This window comes from Typopeltis vanoorti, chromosome 17 (assembly GCF_054136105.1).
Source record: "Typopeltis vanoorti isolate ZY-2024b chromosome 17, IOZ_Tvanoo_1.0, whole genome shotgun sequence".
Taxonomy (NCBI): Eukaryota; Metazoa; Arthropoda; class Arachnida; order Uropygi; family Thelyphonidae; genus Typopeltis; species Typopeltis vanoorti.
In genome coordinates, this window is record NC_143565.1 from 38583101 (window position 1) to 38597411 (window position 14311).

Sequence of the window (14311 nt, forward strand, 5' to 3'; positions counted from 1 at the left end):
GAGACTGAGAATTTGTGGACTGCAGATGCTAGCAAACAGGAGAAAGAGGAGTGAAATGATGGAGACCTACAAACTTCTGAAAGAGTCATGAGGATACCAGTATATGGATTTTTCATTTTATGGAGGGTGGGGCGAGGACAAGAAAGTATCTATCAATGAATGCAGTTAAGAAATACATGAGAGCTAGATTTTTCTTTCATAGGTTGGTGAGTGATTAGAATGGCTTGCCTTTCCATGTTGTAAGTGTGGATAGTAGATAGTGTGAATAAATTCAAGGGTCAGTATGCAAGGTGGTGTGAGTGATATGCAACCTACCTCAATAAATCTCTGACTTCCTAGAGGTTGCTTACAATAATAAGAAGCAGAAGACAAGACTGTCTTATTGTAGCATTAAAAATATCAAAGAAAGAATTCAGCTTTAGAAATTGGATATGGAAGAGCGTAAAGTTTAGAATGTTTGATCAATGCAAGGTTTGATATAGGAAGCAGAGGGATGAATAAACTTATCATTTAATAAAATTATGAACAGGATATTAAATCAGTGATAAAAGGTTATTTATGTCTATAAAAAGGAAAGAATGGATAAAATTGCCAAGCTCTTGAGTGTTCCAACATTGGCAGAAAAATCCCAAAGACAGCAATGTATCTATTATGCTATTGTGATAATAGCAAATAAACAGGAAGAAAACTAACACTCCATTAGGTTAGAGGATATACAATTACACAGTAGTTTACAAAGCATCTATGCTAGACCCAATTAAATGCCAGTGAAATTTGAAATTTCAAAAGCAACTCTGCAAGTTTCTTCAATCCTTTCCATGGCTTGTCCATAGGTTGAGAGTGAAGCTGATTTTTGTTGCAAGCCAATTTTTTTATATTCATTTTATCCACTAAATGTTATAAACCTATAGCACGTGTTTAATAAAGCAGGGAGGCAAGCAGAGTTAATCCAGAAACTTTCCTTTAGAGATACTTTTCTATGCCTTCAATAAGCAAGGTTGTCATCTGTGGACAATAAAACTGATTTACCACTTAAAGACATTCACAGATATCCCATTCTTGAGTGGGGAGATGTTGAAAGTTTTTTCACTGGCTTATGCTAGAAATTAAAGATGCCAAGAAATTATATTCTTGGTTTGATCTTTTGCAAAGTTTAGGCATGAAATAACTTCACAACTGGCCTACTTGTATATAGAGGCCAATGACTTCACATCAATTGCCTTAGTATCCTACAATACAAAGAACATATCTTTACAGATATGTATAATGCTATGTATTAGGGAAGGGTCACTACCCAGGCTGATTTCGATCTTTATTGAGATCAGTGGGTCCGGTTCCCAGTTGTGAAGTATCCATTAACTCAACTTTGTTTGCTTACACTTGGATAAAGGATGAAACCAAGAACATAATTTCTTGGCATCTTTAATTTATAGTATAACCAAGCGAAAAACTTTCAATTCTATCTCTAATCCAGAGTATTTTAGTAATAAGGTGTGACACCTTTCGACTACTTGTATATGAGAAATATATGACTTCTGCATTATTTCAACCTTGGTGTATCTTCTGGGTCTGGTTCCCAATGATAACATTTATTAATGCTTGGCTTTGGGTTTGCTTACCTCCCCAGGAGTAGAGAGGGATTTGCTCGGTGGCAGGTTTTTGCCTGTCAGTGGGTGGAACCACTGCTGGGTTTCCTGTCCTGGAAAGATTCAGGTCAGGAGTAACAAGTTTGGTAGCAATCCTTTGCGACATTCAGTGAAATATGGAGTAATCATTTAGATCACTCAGAGTTTTTGGAGAGTATCCCTGCACTTAAACACCTCAATAAAGTTTAAAGTCTGGGTAGTGGCCCTTCTCATAATGCATAGTATTATACTTGTATGTAAGAATATGTGCTTTGTATCATGGGATACTAAGGAAACTGATGTGAAGTCATTGGCCTCTATATATAAGTAGCCCTGCTACAAAGTTACTTCATGCTCAAACTTTATTTGCTTACACTTGGATAAAGGAAGAAACCAAGAATATAACTTCTTGGCATCTTTAATTTATAGAGGAGGGTATATTATTATTATATTATTATTATCATTATTATTATTCAGGCCTCCATGGAGTCAAAAGACTCATCGTGGGAGGTCCTTTCCTAAGAACATAAAGTCTGTCAAGACTCATCAAGGAGAGCCCCGCCCCCCCCAAGAAACACAAAGTCTATCATACCACTCCTTAAACTCATTGACCGTTCTCGCTCTCACTCCATCAGGCAATGCATTCCACGGTTCAACCACCCTCCATGCAAAGAAACCGCTCCTCACCCTCTTGCTCACAGTTTCCTTTCATAACTTCCAGGTATGGCCTCTTGTCATCACTCCTTCCCGCTGTTCAACCAAGCAAAAGAACTCCCAAGTATCAACCCTGTAACCACCTCTCAACAGTTTAAAAGTCTCAATCATATCACCTCTCCTTCTTCTATCCACCAAACTCGGCAGTCCACATTCCCTCAGCCGATCCTCATAACTAAATTGTACAGTCCTGAAACCATGTTTGTCATCCGTCTTTGTATCCTTTCCACAGTTAATTTATCCCCTTCAAATCCTAGGGACCAAATCTGAGAACAATAGTCCAAGTGTGGTCTGATCAGAGACTTATACAACGGAATGATCACCCTCTTATCTCTGCAGGTCAGTGTCCTTCTCATTATTGCAGCAATCTTCTGTGTTACCTTCACCACCTTTGTAATATGTCATCTAAATTTCAGGTTTCTATCAATCATCAATCCCAGATCTCTTGTCTACCCTACTTCCTCCAGTATAACTCCTCCCATATAGTATGCAGTGTCCCATCGATGTTTCCCAAACCTCAAGACCTTACATTTTGCTGCATTAAACCGACACCTACCCCCATTCATTTGCCCATCTATCTAGCTTATTCAAATCCTCTTGCAGGGCTGCCACATCTGCACTATTACTAATAATCCTTCCCAGCTTTGCATCATCTGAAAACAACTGAATATCCCCTTGCAATCCACTGGAAATGTCATTGATATAAAGGTTAAACAATATAGGTCCTAGTACTAAGCCCTGTGGGACCCCACTTGTAACCCTCTGCCTCCTTGAAACTGCTCCACCATACACAACTCTCCGATACCTATCAGACAGCCAATCCTGAATCCAGTTGACCAATCTGACATCAAGACTCATGTGCTGCAACTTAAATATCAGCTTATCATGTGGCACCCTATCAAATGCCTTCGCTAAGTCTAAGAAAACTGCAGTATATGCCTTTCCCTCATCTAATGTTCTTGTAACTTTATTATAAAAGGCTCGCATATTGCTAAAACAAGAGCGCCCTTTCACAAATCATGTTGACTCTCACAGATAACATTACCCTCATCTGCCCAATGCTGTATACAGTCTCTCACTACTTTCTCCAAGATCTTAATAACTATTGATGATACACTAACTGGCCTATAATTAGACACTTCCAGTCTGTTACCACCCTTAATGGCACTATCTTACCTTCCTTCCATTCCCTGGGCACCTTTGCCGAAGCCAGACTTTCATTGAAAAGCCAGGTTAAAGGCACTGTCAGTTCCCTAGCACATTCTCTCAAAACTCGTGGTGAAATACCATCCAGTCCCAAAGCTTTACTGACATCCAGAGTACTCAGTATCTGAAACACACTCCCCTCCTGTACCTCTAAACCTCAAACCTGCCCTATCTCTCTAGCATTAAAACTGACTCCTCTAGGATGAAATACTCCAATAAAGTGTTCATTGAACAATTCCACTATGTACTCTGCATCAGTCACTCTATTCCCATTTTTATCCCACAATATCATTCTTCCACTGTCATTTCTCCTCTTACTGGCCATATAGCTAAAAATTCCCTAGGATTGTCTTTGGATCTTAGGGCCAATCTCCTCTCATATTCCAAGTTTGCTTTCCTTACCACACTAGTCACTCTTCTGGCCTGTGTCTTATATTCTTCATGCATCTTCTCTTCACCTGTCTCTTTATATCTCTTCCATAGCCTCTTTTTCGTATGCAATTCCTGTTTAATATTGTTTGTCATCCTCTTTGCTCCAAATTGTGTCCTCTTCCTCACTCGTGGTATACAACTTACCATTGCTGCTAACAAATATTCTTTCACAATTTCCCACGCACTAACGATATCCCGCCCTTCCAATTCCTCCCTCCATGAAACTTCCCGAAGTTGACGTCTAAGACTAATATAATCACCTGCATTATAATTCCACATAAGTTCCTGTCTCTTTGATACTCCTGCATGCCTATTCGTTTTCCAAGTCAAAACCATATGGTCACTCTCTCCAACTGGCAGGAGAGATGTCATCTCAGTTATTATCAACTCTTCTGATGCTATAACCAAATCCAAAACTCTTGAACCTCTTGTTCCCTCTGTTACATGTTGCCTAAGACATTTCTCCCTCGAGAATTCTAGAAATTCCATTCCCCTATTGCTACATGCATCTTCCTCTCTCCAATTTATACTACTGTAGTTAAAATCTCTCATAACAATCATTCTTCTTGCACTTGCCAAACTTAACTGTCTGAACATCTCCTGGTCCCCATCCTCTGTGCTCCTGGGTCTGTAGCAACACCCCACTAAATATCCTGTCTTGCCCACCTTTACCTCACACCATATGCTCTCAAAATCATGTCTCACAGCCTTCCAAAGCCTTCACTCTCAGAGGACATAAGTTGTCACTTATCATTAGCAGTACCCGACCACCACGCTTTCCCCTCTTATCCTGCCAAAAAATGCTGTACCCAGTGACTTCTATTCCTGTTATTATATCCTCTTCTGTCAACCACATCTCAGTGATCCCAATAATTTTTGCAATCCAATAATATGCAATCCAATAACCTGATATAAAAAACCTACAGCAAGATGGTGGGAGCAGTGATGCAATTCTCTTTACGTATTTTATTTTTCTCAAAATTATATTTGATATACAGTTCCCAAAATTATTAATGAAAAGATTTTCTATCAGTAAACAATACCTGAATAGCTGGATGAAGTCTTCCTTGAACAAAAGCAGATTCTTCTAAGCGCTTTCCAAATCGAAGCCTGCAAAGAACAGTATTGAAAAGAATTAGGCATTTAAAAGCTGTGCGAGTGTATATGAAGAGGTATACAACATAGTACAACATTTGCAGACCAGATATTTCTGCATCAATTGTTTAGAGGTAGTTATAGGGTTGACACTGGGGAGTTCTTTCAATTGATGGAACAGCAGGAAGGAGAGATGACAAGGGGCCATCCCTGGAAGTTACAAAAGGAAGCTGTGAAAAAGAGGGTGAGGAGTGATTTCTTTGCATGGAGGGTGATTGAACCGTGGAATGTAGGGCCTGATAGAGTGGTAAGAACAAGAACAGTCAATGAGTTTAAGGAGTGGTATGATAGACTGTGTTTCCTAGGAAGGACCTCCCATGATGAGTCTTTTGACTCCACTGAGGTCTGAATAATAATAACAATAATAATGCAAATATACCATGCTGGTCTACTTTAGTCCCTCCACTTCTGTGGTTAAGATTTTGGAGAAATTGGTAAGAACTCATACAGAATTGGGCAGATGAGGGAAATATTATTTATGCAGGCCAGCATGGATTTGTTCAGTAGGACACTCCCATTTTAGTAATCTGTTACCTTCATTTAACTACAGAGTAACAGCAGTGGATGAGGGAAAGGATATGCCTTTTTTTTTTTTAAAAAAAAAATTTTGAAAAGGTGTTTGACAGGATGTCACACAGCAGGTTAGTTATTTAAGTTACAATATATAGGTTTCGATATCAGGTTAGTGAATTGCATTAGTAACTGACTTTCTGATAGCTATCAGATTTGTATATGGGGGGAGTAGTGTTAGGGAATAAGATTAGAGCTCCACATGGTTCAATAATGGGAGTTACCATTATTATTTTTTTATTATTTGTCACCTGTAGGGAGTCCAAAGACTCATCGAGGGAGGGCATCTACTCTACAACTCTGCTTCCACCACTCAAAATCTACCAACTGACCACAACTACATCAACGCCATCTACCGCCGATCACCACCACCACTAGTATTTCCACAGACAATCACAAACATCCATGCCTATGGCAGGATCTGAACCCACAGCCTCTTGACTGGAGAGCGGACATGCTAACCTCTTCAATCTTTATGTCAATGATATTGTAATTGACAATATCACTGACATAATACTACAGGGAGATATTCAGCTGTTTGCAGATATGAAACTTGGAGGATTATTTGTAATAGTGCTGATGTTTTGGGTCTTTCAGAGAATTTGAATAAGCTGAAAATGTTAGCAAATGAATTGAAATATCAGTTTAATGCAGCTAAATGTAAGGTTTTGAAATTTGGGATTCACAGATGGGATGCTTCATACTCATTTCATGGAGTTATACTGGAAGAAGTGAGGGAAGCAAAGAATCTTGGGTGATTGTGGATAGAGATTTGAAGATCAGAGGATATATTGCAAAAGTTATGAAGACATCTCAGAGAATTGTGGCAATGTTGAAAATGACACTGACCATGAATTCCACGTTGGGCGAAGAGAATTTTTTGCTTGCCTGGTTGGCCAAGTGGTATTTGCTCTCCAGCTAAAAGTCTGTGGGTTCAAATCCCGCCACAGGCATGGATGTTTGTGATTGTCTGTGAAAATACTAGTGGTGGTGGGCAGCAGATGCCATTGGTGTAGATAATGATGGTAGTTGCAACTTGCTGTAGTTGATGGATTGAGTGGTGGAGATGGAGAGTTGTACAGTAGGTGCCCTCCCTTGACGAGTCTTTGGACTCCTTGGAGGTGTCACATAATAATAATAATAATTAATAATAATTAAACTTTGATCAGAACACATCTAGATATCTGTGATCAGATATGGCCACTGGGTATGTGCATTAGAGTGGATGCAGAGACAGGCTAACAAAAATGATATCAGGACTTTACAATGTTTATAATAGATGGCCTGCAAACAGAGAGTTTGGTGGATAGAAGATGAAGAGGGGATATGAGTGACATTTAAGCTATTGAAAGGTTATTATCATATTGATACTGAAGAAATGTTTCATATGGTAGAATGATGGGAAGGAACAAAGAAAAGAGGTCATCCTGGAAGTTACAAAAGGAAATAATGAATAAGAGGATAAGAAGTAAGTTTTTTAATGGAAAGTGGTAGGAGCATAGAATGCATTTCCTGAGAGGGTGATAAAAATGCAAACAGTGGATGAGTTTAAGGAGTGATAAGATAGACTTGGTATTTTATAGTGCTGACCTTAAGAGTCATAACTCCATGGAGGTCAGAAAAATAATAATACAGCATAGGTTCAAGTGCCACTGGAGGCATGGATGTTTATCATATCTTTAAGTGTGAGATGAAATCCATGTCGGATCACCATTCCACTTACTGGAGGTATGAAGTGTCTTGTTCTATTTAGTTTCTAGAACAAAGTTTCTACAATATGTAATATCCTTAGCACACCCATGATATCGATGCTAACAATTTATGACTTTTCATTGGTGAGATTCACTTACAAAAAAGCCTGTCAATTTATGCATTCAATAAATTCATTCAATAAAGAATGTTTCTGATCTTATCCTTCATGGTTACACAGTGATCAGAATTCATTATAAAAAGTATGGAAACAACTACCATGTTAGAGTAAAACTTCAGTTTAATACAAACCAAAATAATCACTTGACGTTTCAACCTTCACATTAAGGTCATCTGGAGTATACTCATGTATACAAAGAAACAAGCTGCACTACAATCTACATGGTATGCTAAAGTTACATTATTAGACGACACCTCCAGGGAGTCCTAAGACTCATCGAGGGAGGGCACCTATTCTACATCTTTCCGTCTCCGTCATCATCTACTATCTATCTCCATCATTGTCTACACCAGTGACATCTACTGCCTACCACCACAACCACCACCAGTATTTTCATAGACAATCACAAACATCCATGCTCATGGTGGGATTTGAACCCACAGCCTTTGGCTGCAGAGCAGATATGCTAACCACTCAGCCAACCAACTCAAAAAAGTCAACCAACTCAACCCTCGATGAGCCTGTCGACTCCTTGGAGTTGCCGGTAATAATAATAATAACATCTCTTCATCCTTTTGAAAACCAGGTAATCAAATCTGTGCAAGTAGTTCATGTGTGGCCTAATCAAGCCCTTATACAAGGGAAGAACAAGAATCTCCTTACAAGTCAGTGTCTTCTGCATCATTGCCAGAATTTGTGTTGTTCTCAAAATTTTGGCAATATGAACTCTAAATTTTCGATCGTTATCCACCATCACTCCAAAATCTCTTATTTGCTCCGCCTCCAAAAATATATCCCCAGCAACCCAGCAAGAGTAAATTCTACATCCCATCTTCATTTTCCAAATTTTAAAATCCTACATTTAGCAACATTGAACTGCCATCTCCACTCCTGTACCTATTTACTCAGCATATTCAAGTCTTTTTGCAAGGCCATAACCTCTGTACTACTCCTCATAGTTCATCCCAACTTTGCATCGTCTGCAAACAACTGAATATTCCAATTCAAGTCCTCCACAATATCATTAACATACAGGTTAAACAGCAATTGCCCTGAAATAGATACCACCAATTTTCAAACAGTAACACGACTTTCCTCTTCCAGAATATTGCTCCATCATACACAACTTGCTATGCCTCTCAGATAGCCAATCTCCACAGCTGTATTTCTCCTAGAATTCATAAACTAACAGTATTTTATTATAGGAACGTTTTTTTTTTCACTTAGTTACAAATTAAATTAAAGTTGCATTTATATTATATCACATTCTTGTTAATCCTTTATCCTAAAGTTTGCACTTGAGGTATCTCAATGACTAGGCTACTTGTATATAGAGGGCGATGACTTCACATCAATTGCCTTAGTTTCCCTTAACCACGTCGCTGTCGATATGGATAAAATACACCACTCCTCTACACTTCGTATCCATCATATATTTCAATGTAATATCAATGGTATTACAATTTTAATATGCACTTTGCATCCATGGTAACTTGGACATATATATGTGTCTCGGCCGGTTGGGTGGTTAACACAAAGCACATTTCCTTTAGGAAGTATATAAGGGTATGTATTATGGGAAGGACCACTATACAGACAGGTTTTAATCTTTATTCATTGTCTCATCAGTGGGAGCCAGACCCAGAAGAGATCCCAAGGTTAACACCTGATTCCAGTATCCACTCTTCTCATACTGTGGCTCCATGTCCACTCTGACTTTTGCTTCCCTGTCCATCTTCCATATTTCTCTCTCATTTTCCTCTCTCATACCCTCCACTCTCTTGTTTTTCAAGATCACGTTTTACTTTCTCTGGTTAATGTTAGAGGTGTCTCTGACATTAACCTCCCTTCCAGTAACAGAACTACTATGCACAGTAGTTCTATTTCTGGTCAAGTGGATTCTAAGGAGATGAAGAAGTGGTGGAGAGAATCCAAAGGCAAGTGATAATGATTGTGGTGGATCTATGAAACACTTCCTACGAGAATAGATTAAAGATGTCTGTGGGCTTCAAAAAATAGCTGATAGGTGAAGAAGAGGACATGTAATAGAAACATATAATAAATTATTAAAGAGATTTTATAGGATTGATACTGAAGACTTTTTTTTTTTTCAGTACCTAGTAGATGGGAGAGAAGGAGGGGTCACTCATGAAAATTGTGTAAGTGTGTGTGGTTAGCAAAGGTTAACCACTAGCTTTTTTGCATTGTGTAAGTGTGTGTGTGGTTAGCAAAGGTTAACCACTAGCTTTTTTGCTTAGAGGGTAGTGAATGAACAGAATGGGTTGCCACTAAGTGCTTCATCAGTGTATGAGTTTAAGGAGAAGTATGATAGGTATGTGTGAATAATAGATCTCTCACATGAGTCTTCTGATTCCATGAAGATACTTATATAATAATAATAATAATGTTATTGTTATTTTTATTATTATTACAATATTGCTTGCTTTGTATAATTATCTTCATTTAAAAAAGCAATACTGAATAATTTTTATTTACTAAAATTTCAAAATGATTGTTATTTTTTATCTGAAATAATTATATTTCAGATTAAAAATGAAGAGAAGTTTTGCAAGGTGGGTACAAAAAAAAAAAAAAAAAAGATAAAAAGAAAGAAAAGAATAAGAAGTTAATATAGGATCGTTTATCTAGTTTATCCCAAAACAGTAACACAAATGAGTGATGAACTTAAAAGTTGTTTATTTAGCAATAAAAGTTGCAGTTTTTTTTTTTTTTTACAAAAATGAATGAAAATAATTATTGTATTACCAGTTTAATGAAGACCATTACTATTACCAACTGCAGAAATCTCTCTCTCTCTTTTTTTTCTTTTTTGTAGCAATTAATGAAAACGTATGTATTGTACTACACTTCTTGGAAAAAATTCAACAGATGCTCCCATGGGTAAGGTGCACTTGCCATGTAACGAGTCACGTATTTATAGCCAGGATAAATTGCAGGAACATGATGCTCCCAAGTCAGTGCAACTGTGTCCTCTCTCCAAAATACTGAGAGAAGGGAACTGATGTTGTTATAAAAAGACATTGTGATAGGATAACATATAATATGTAAAAATTCGTTGGCCCACACATTGAATATGGAGGTCTGCGCATCTACTAGAACACAAATCTGAACAAAAAAAAAAAAAAATTCAAATCTGAGGCTCACAACATGGGATTTTCATGGTAGGACCCCAATATGCAAGCCCCGTTGTTACCCGAACCGACGTGCAGAGTTCAATCGTGTAAACAGTATGTACAGTAGGATGTGGAGGGTTGGAAAGTTGCATTATGGAGCAAAAAATCACACTACATCCTCTACTGAGCAGATGGATAGGTGTGGTGGAAGCCCAGTGACAGTCTCTTACCAGAGTGCGTAGCCCCAACTGTGAAAGTCGAAGGTGGCAGTGCGATAGTATGGTATTGTTTTTCCTGGTTTGGCCTTGGACCTCTGTTTGTAGTGCCAAGAACAATGAACTCTGAGAGGTATCTGAACATTCTGGATAATATAATGCTTCCTACCTAGTGGCATTTCTATGGAATTGACCATTATCTCTTTCAGCAAGGCTGTAAACTGTATGTTATTACTTGCTATTTATAAGCCACCATTATTATTAATTTTATATTTAATCCTTTCATTTTCTCACAATTCCATCTAACTACTGCGTACTTAATTTATCTACCTTTCGCACTACGAGTTTTAAGCCTATGGATACTAGAAATTTATTTGATAAGACTGCGCCACCAGTATCCTTTTATTGGCATAAAACCCGGTAATGCGGCCGGTTGATTTCTCTCTCTCTTTCTCTAACACAAATTCCTTAAGTAAAAATTTACACAAACAGTTGTGGTCTATTTGCACTTAACTATACACTTCGGCTATCTTACTTGGTTCCCACTCTTAAGTTCGCTTTTATTTAGGAACAGTGCATTGTAAAATAAACAATCAGGCGGCATTTATTGACATATAATTAAAACATATTTATTTACAATAAAAACAAAGTACATTAAATAAGTGATAGGGAGGTTACTGTCTCTTTATCTATCCTTATACTTTTGGTATAAAGAAACAAACTTTCCCTTTTCAATATTAAATGACTATACAATATAATTACTCTGTTACTTCTCTGCTTAAGAAAATCAAATTGCCAAGACTAATTTACTCATAAAGAGATTAGCTAGCTATGGCAAGTTATCTTACAATTTATATTCCAGTTAACAACAAATCAGAGGACTCTTATAGATATTTCTTGTTACTATTTCTTATCAGTCCATCTATGACATATCTCCTAGATTACAAAAGAATGCACATTCAAGGATGTAATACACTTACAGAGGCTCTTTGTCATGACACCTTCCAAAGGTCCTGCATCAAAGTCGCTGTGGTTTTTCTTTCATCTCAGGCCTTAGGTTTCCGTCTGGAGAGTCTTGTTTCAGGGGATGTTTCGTCGGAATATTTGCGGGTCTTGGACTGCATTCTTCCAGGTACTCAAGAGTTCAGGCAAGAAGTTTTAGCATACAGGCTTGAAGATCACTCTGCAGCTTTTAGCTTTGGTCGACTTCCCACAGCACTAGGACATCCGACTGGCACTTGGCTTCAGCTGTTCTCCCAATTTTTCCTCTGGCGTGGGTTTGCCATATAGTCTGGTCCTCTGGGCCAGACTGCTTCAGGTTCAACACCGACAGCCTCTGGCTCTCTTTGGTAACAGAGTTTTGCCTCTCCTGCTTCGGTAACTGGACCTTGCCTCTGCTCTCTTGGCAAATGAATCTCGCCTCTTCTCTCTCTCAGCAACTGGACCTGGACACCTCTCACGATGTTCGGCTCTGTCCCCTTTTATTTTTGCCTTCAAGGGACCTTGCACCAAGGGTTGTAAACCGCGAGAGCCTGTGTAGCTCAGCGGATGTAGCGTTTGCACACCGCCGCACGAAGGAAGACTTGGTTTCGAGTCTAGTCGGCGACTAGAGGAAATTTTTCTAAGCCTTTTTTCGACCGGTTCCCGAGTTAGTCGATCTCTGGCACGGGCAAGCAGGTTTTTCCTCCCGGAAACTCGGGTTTTTCATCCTGTAAACTCAAGAAAATCGACCGTAGAACCCACATTATTTCAGACATTAAATATATTGTGTTAGGGTTAGGGACCACGAGATGGCGGCACATTTGAGCCGTCTCTCTTCACTGCGTACCGCTTAATTAGTGATAGCCTTGGGCCATCTGTCTCTGATTGGGTACCAGTGGAGAATGAACTGCCCACTCAGTCTCCAAAAAGTTAGATAGGGCTAAATGGCCTCGCCTACTCCCGTATACGGGAATAAAAAGGCGTTAGCTGATTTTTTTTTTTTTTGAGAACTTTTCTAACATCTCAATGCATTTTAAAAAATTGCCATTGTTACAATCATAAAGTTTATTACTTTTACCAAGAAGAGCTAGATTTTGTGTCCCTAAAAACTGTACTACAAAAATTATCCTTTTTATAACTTCATACCAACATTTCCTTTCATTATCTAAAACTGTTTGTTGCAAATTTTAAGGATGTAATTAATTCTGTCCATTTTTTGTAATTGTTCAAATGATTTAAATTTTTCTCATGACGATTCAGGTACATTTCAAGATGTTGCCTATATTCTGCTGATAACAGCAGAATATAGAATAAAGTTTAAACTGCAGCAGATTTTCTTATATATGTTTAAAGCAAATGCGAGTTTGAACAAGATTAAACAAATTCAAATTCGCATCATCCTGCAAACAGTAAACTCACGCAAGTTCAAGTTTTTACTTGTTTACGTTAAACTACTTGTTAGAACTAGGATCAGAATAAAATAAGATCTTCAAAAAAAAAAAAAAAAAAATCAGCTAACGTCTATTTGTTCCCGTATATGGAGTAGGCGGGGCCGTTTACCCTATCTAACGAACAGCCTGTGTAGCTCAGTAAATAAGATCTTAAGGAATAATAACAAATAAGTGATTATAAATAATTTGTTTAAGAGAAATCTATAAAATATAATTAAAATTTAAACAAAAATGTAATTTATTTTGATATAATTAATGAAGAATGTTTTTTTTTAAGTATTTCCTACTCGCTTGAAATCTTTGGCGCCTTTACTATCCTGGCGCCTGTGTGCGTTGCACATATTTTTGGCGCGCCCCTGGTTTGATTATGTTTTGCTGTTATAATCAAAAATCTGTCTTCATGCTCCATGGTGGAGCGAGAATGGCCTCTTAGAAAACATCTGGAACACATTCCATCAGTTTGAAATGCTGTGCACAGTCTGGATACAATGCTATGTGAGATTCCAAACTCTCTGGCCACATCAGTAATTCTGAGGCCTTCAGGCTTTCCAATTCTTTCCTGCGTGAAATCTTCTGAATGATGCCTTTGAGACATTACAAGACATCCAAGTTTGCAACTTTATTCCTTCATGAAAAGCACTTCCTTCAAACACAATTCGTTGAGCGCAGCATTCTGGTGTTTATCCTCGTAGCACATAACCCCTTTGGGCGCGATTTGAAAATTTCAATGTGATTTCTACTCGAAATCATCAGTTATAAAAATTGCCACCAGCCGATTCGTCTACATTTGAGGTCTACCTCTTCAGAAATAGTGATAGTCCTTAGGTTATGGACGCCAGTTTAGAACAAAAAAAGATAATAGTAAATTTGTCGGTATGTTTGAAACTGAATTGTGAATGAAGTCGACTTCAAGCTGAGTTTGAATTTCACCACTAGAAACTGACGTTTTTACAAACAT

General features: G+C 38.0%; 1 protein-coding gene across 3 annotated transcripts in view; it reads right to left on the minus strand.

The window, feature by feature from the left end:
- LOC150097302 (uncharacterized) overlaps positions 1-14311 on the minus strand; it is a 194773-nt gene that overhangs the window by 156311 nt on the left and 24151 nt on the right. For all 3 annotated transcript variants that reach the window (XM_090407023.1, XM_090407025.1, XM_090407024.1), the window contains exon 2: positions 5021-5087. In XM_090407023.1, the coding sequence (XP_090263149.1) occupies positions 5021-5087 (67 nt within the window). The remainder of the gene's footprint in view (positions 1-5020; positions 5088-14311) is intronic.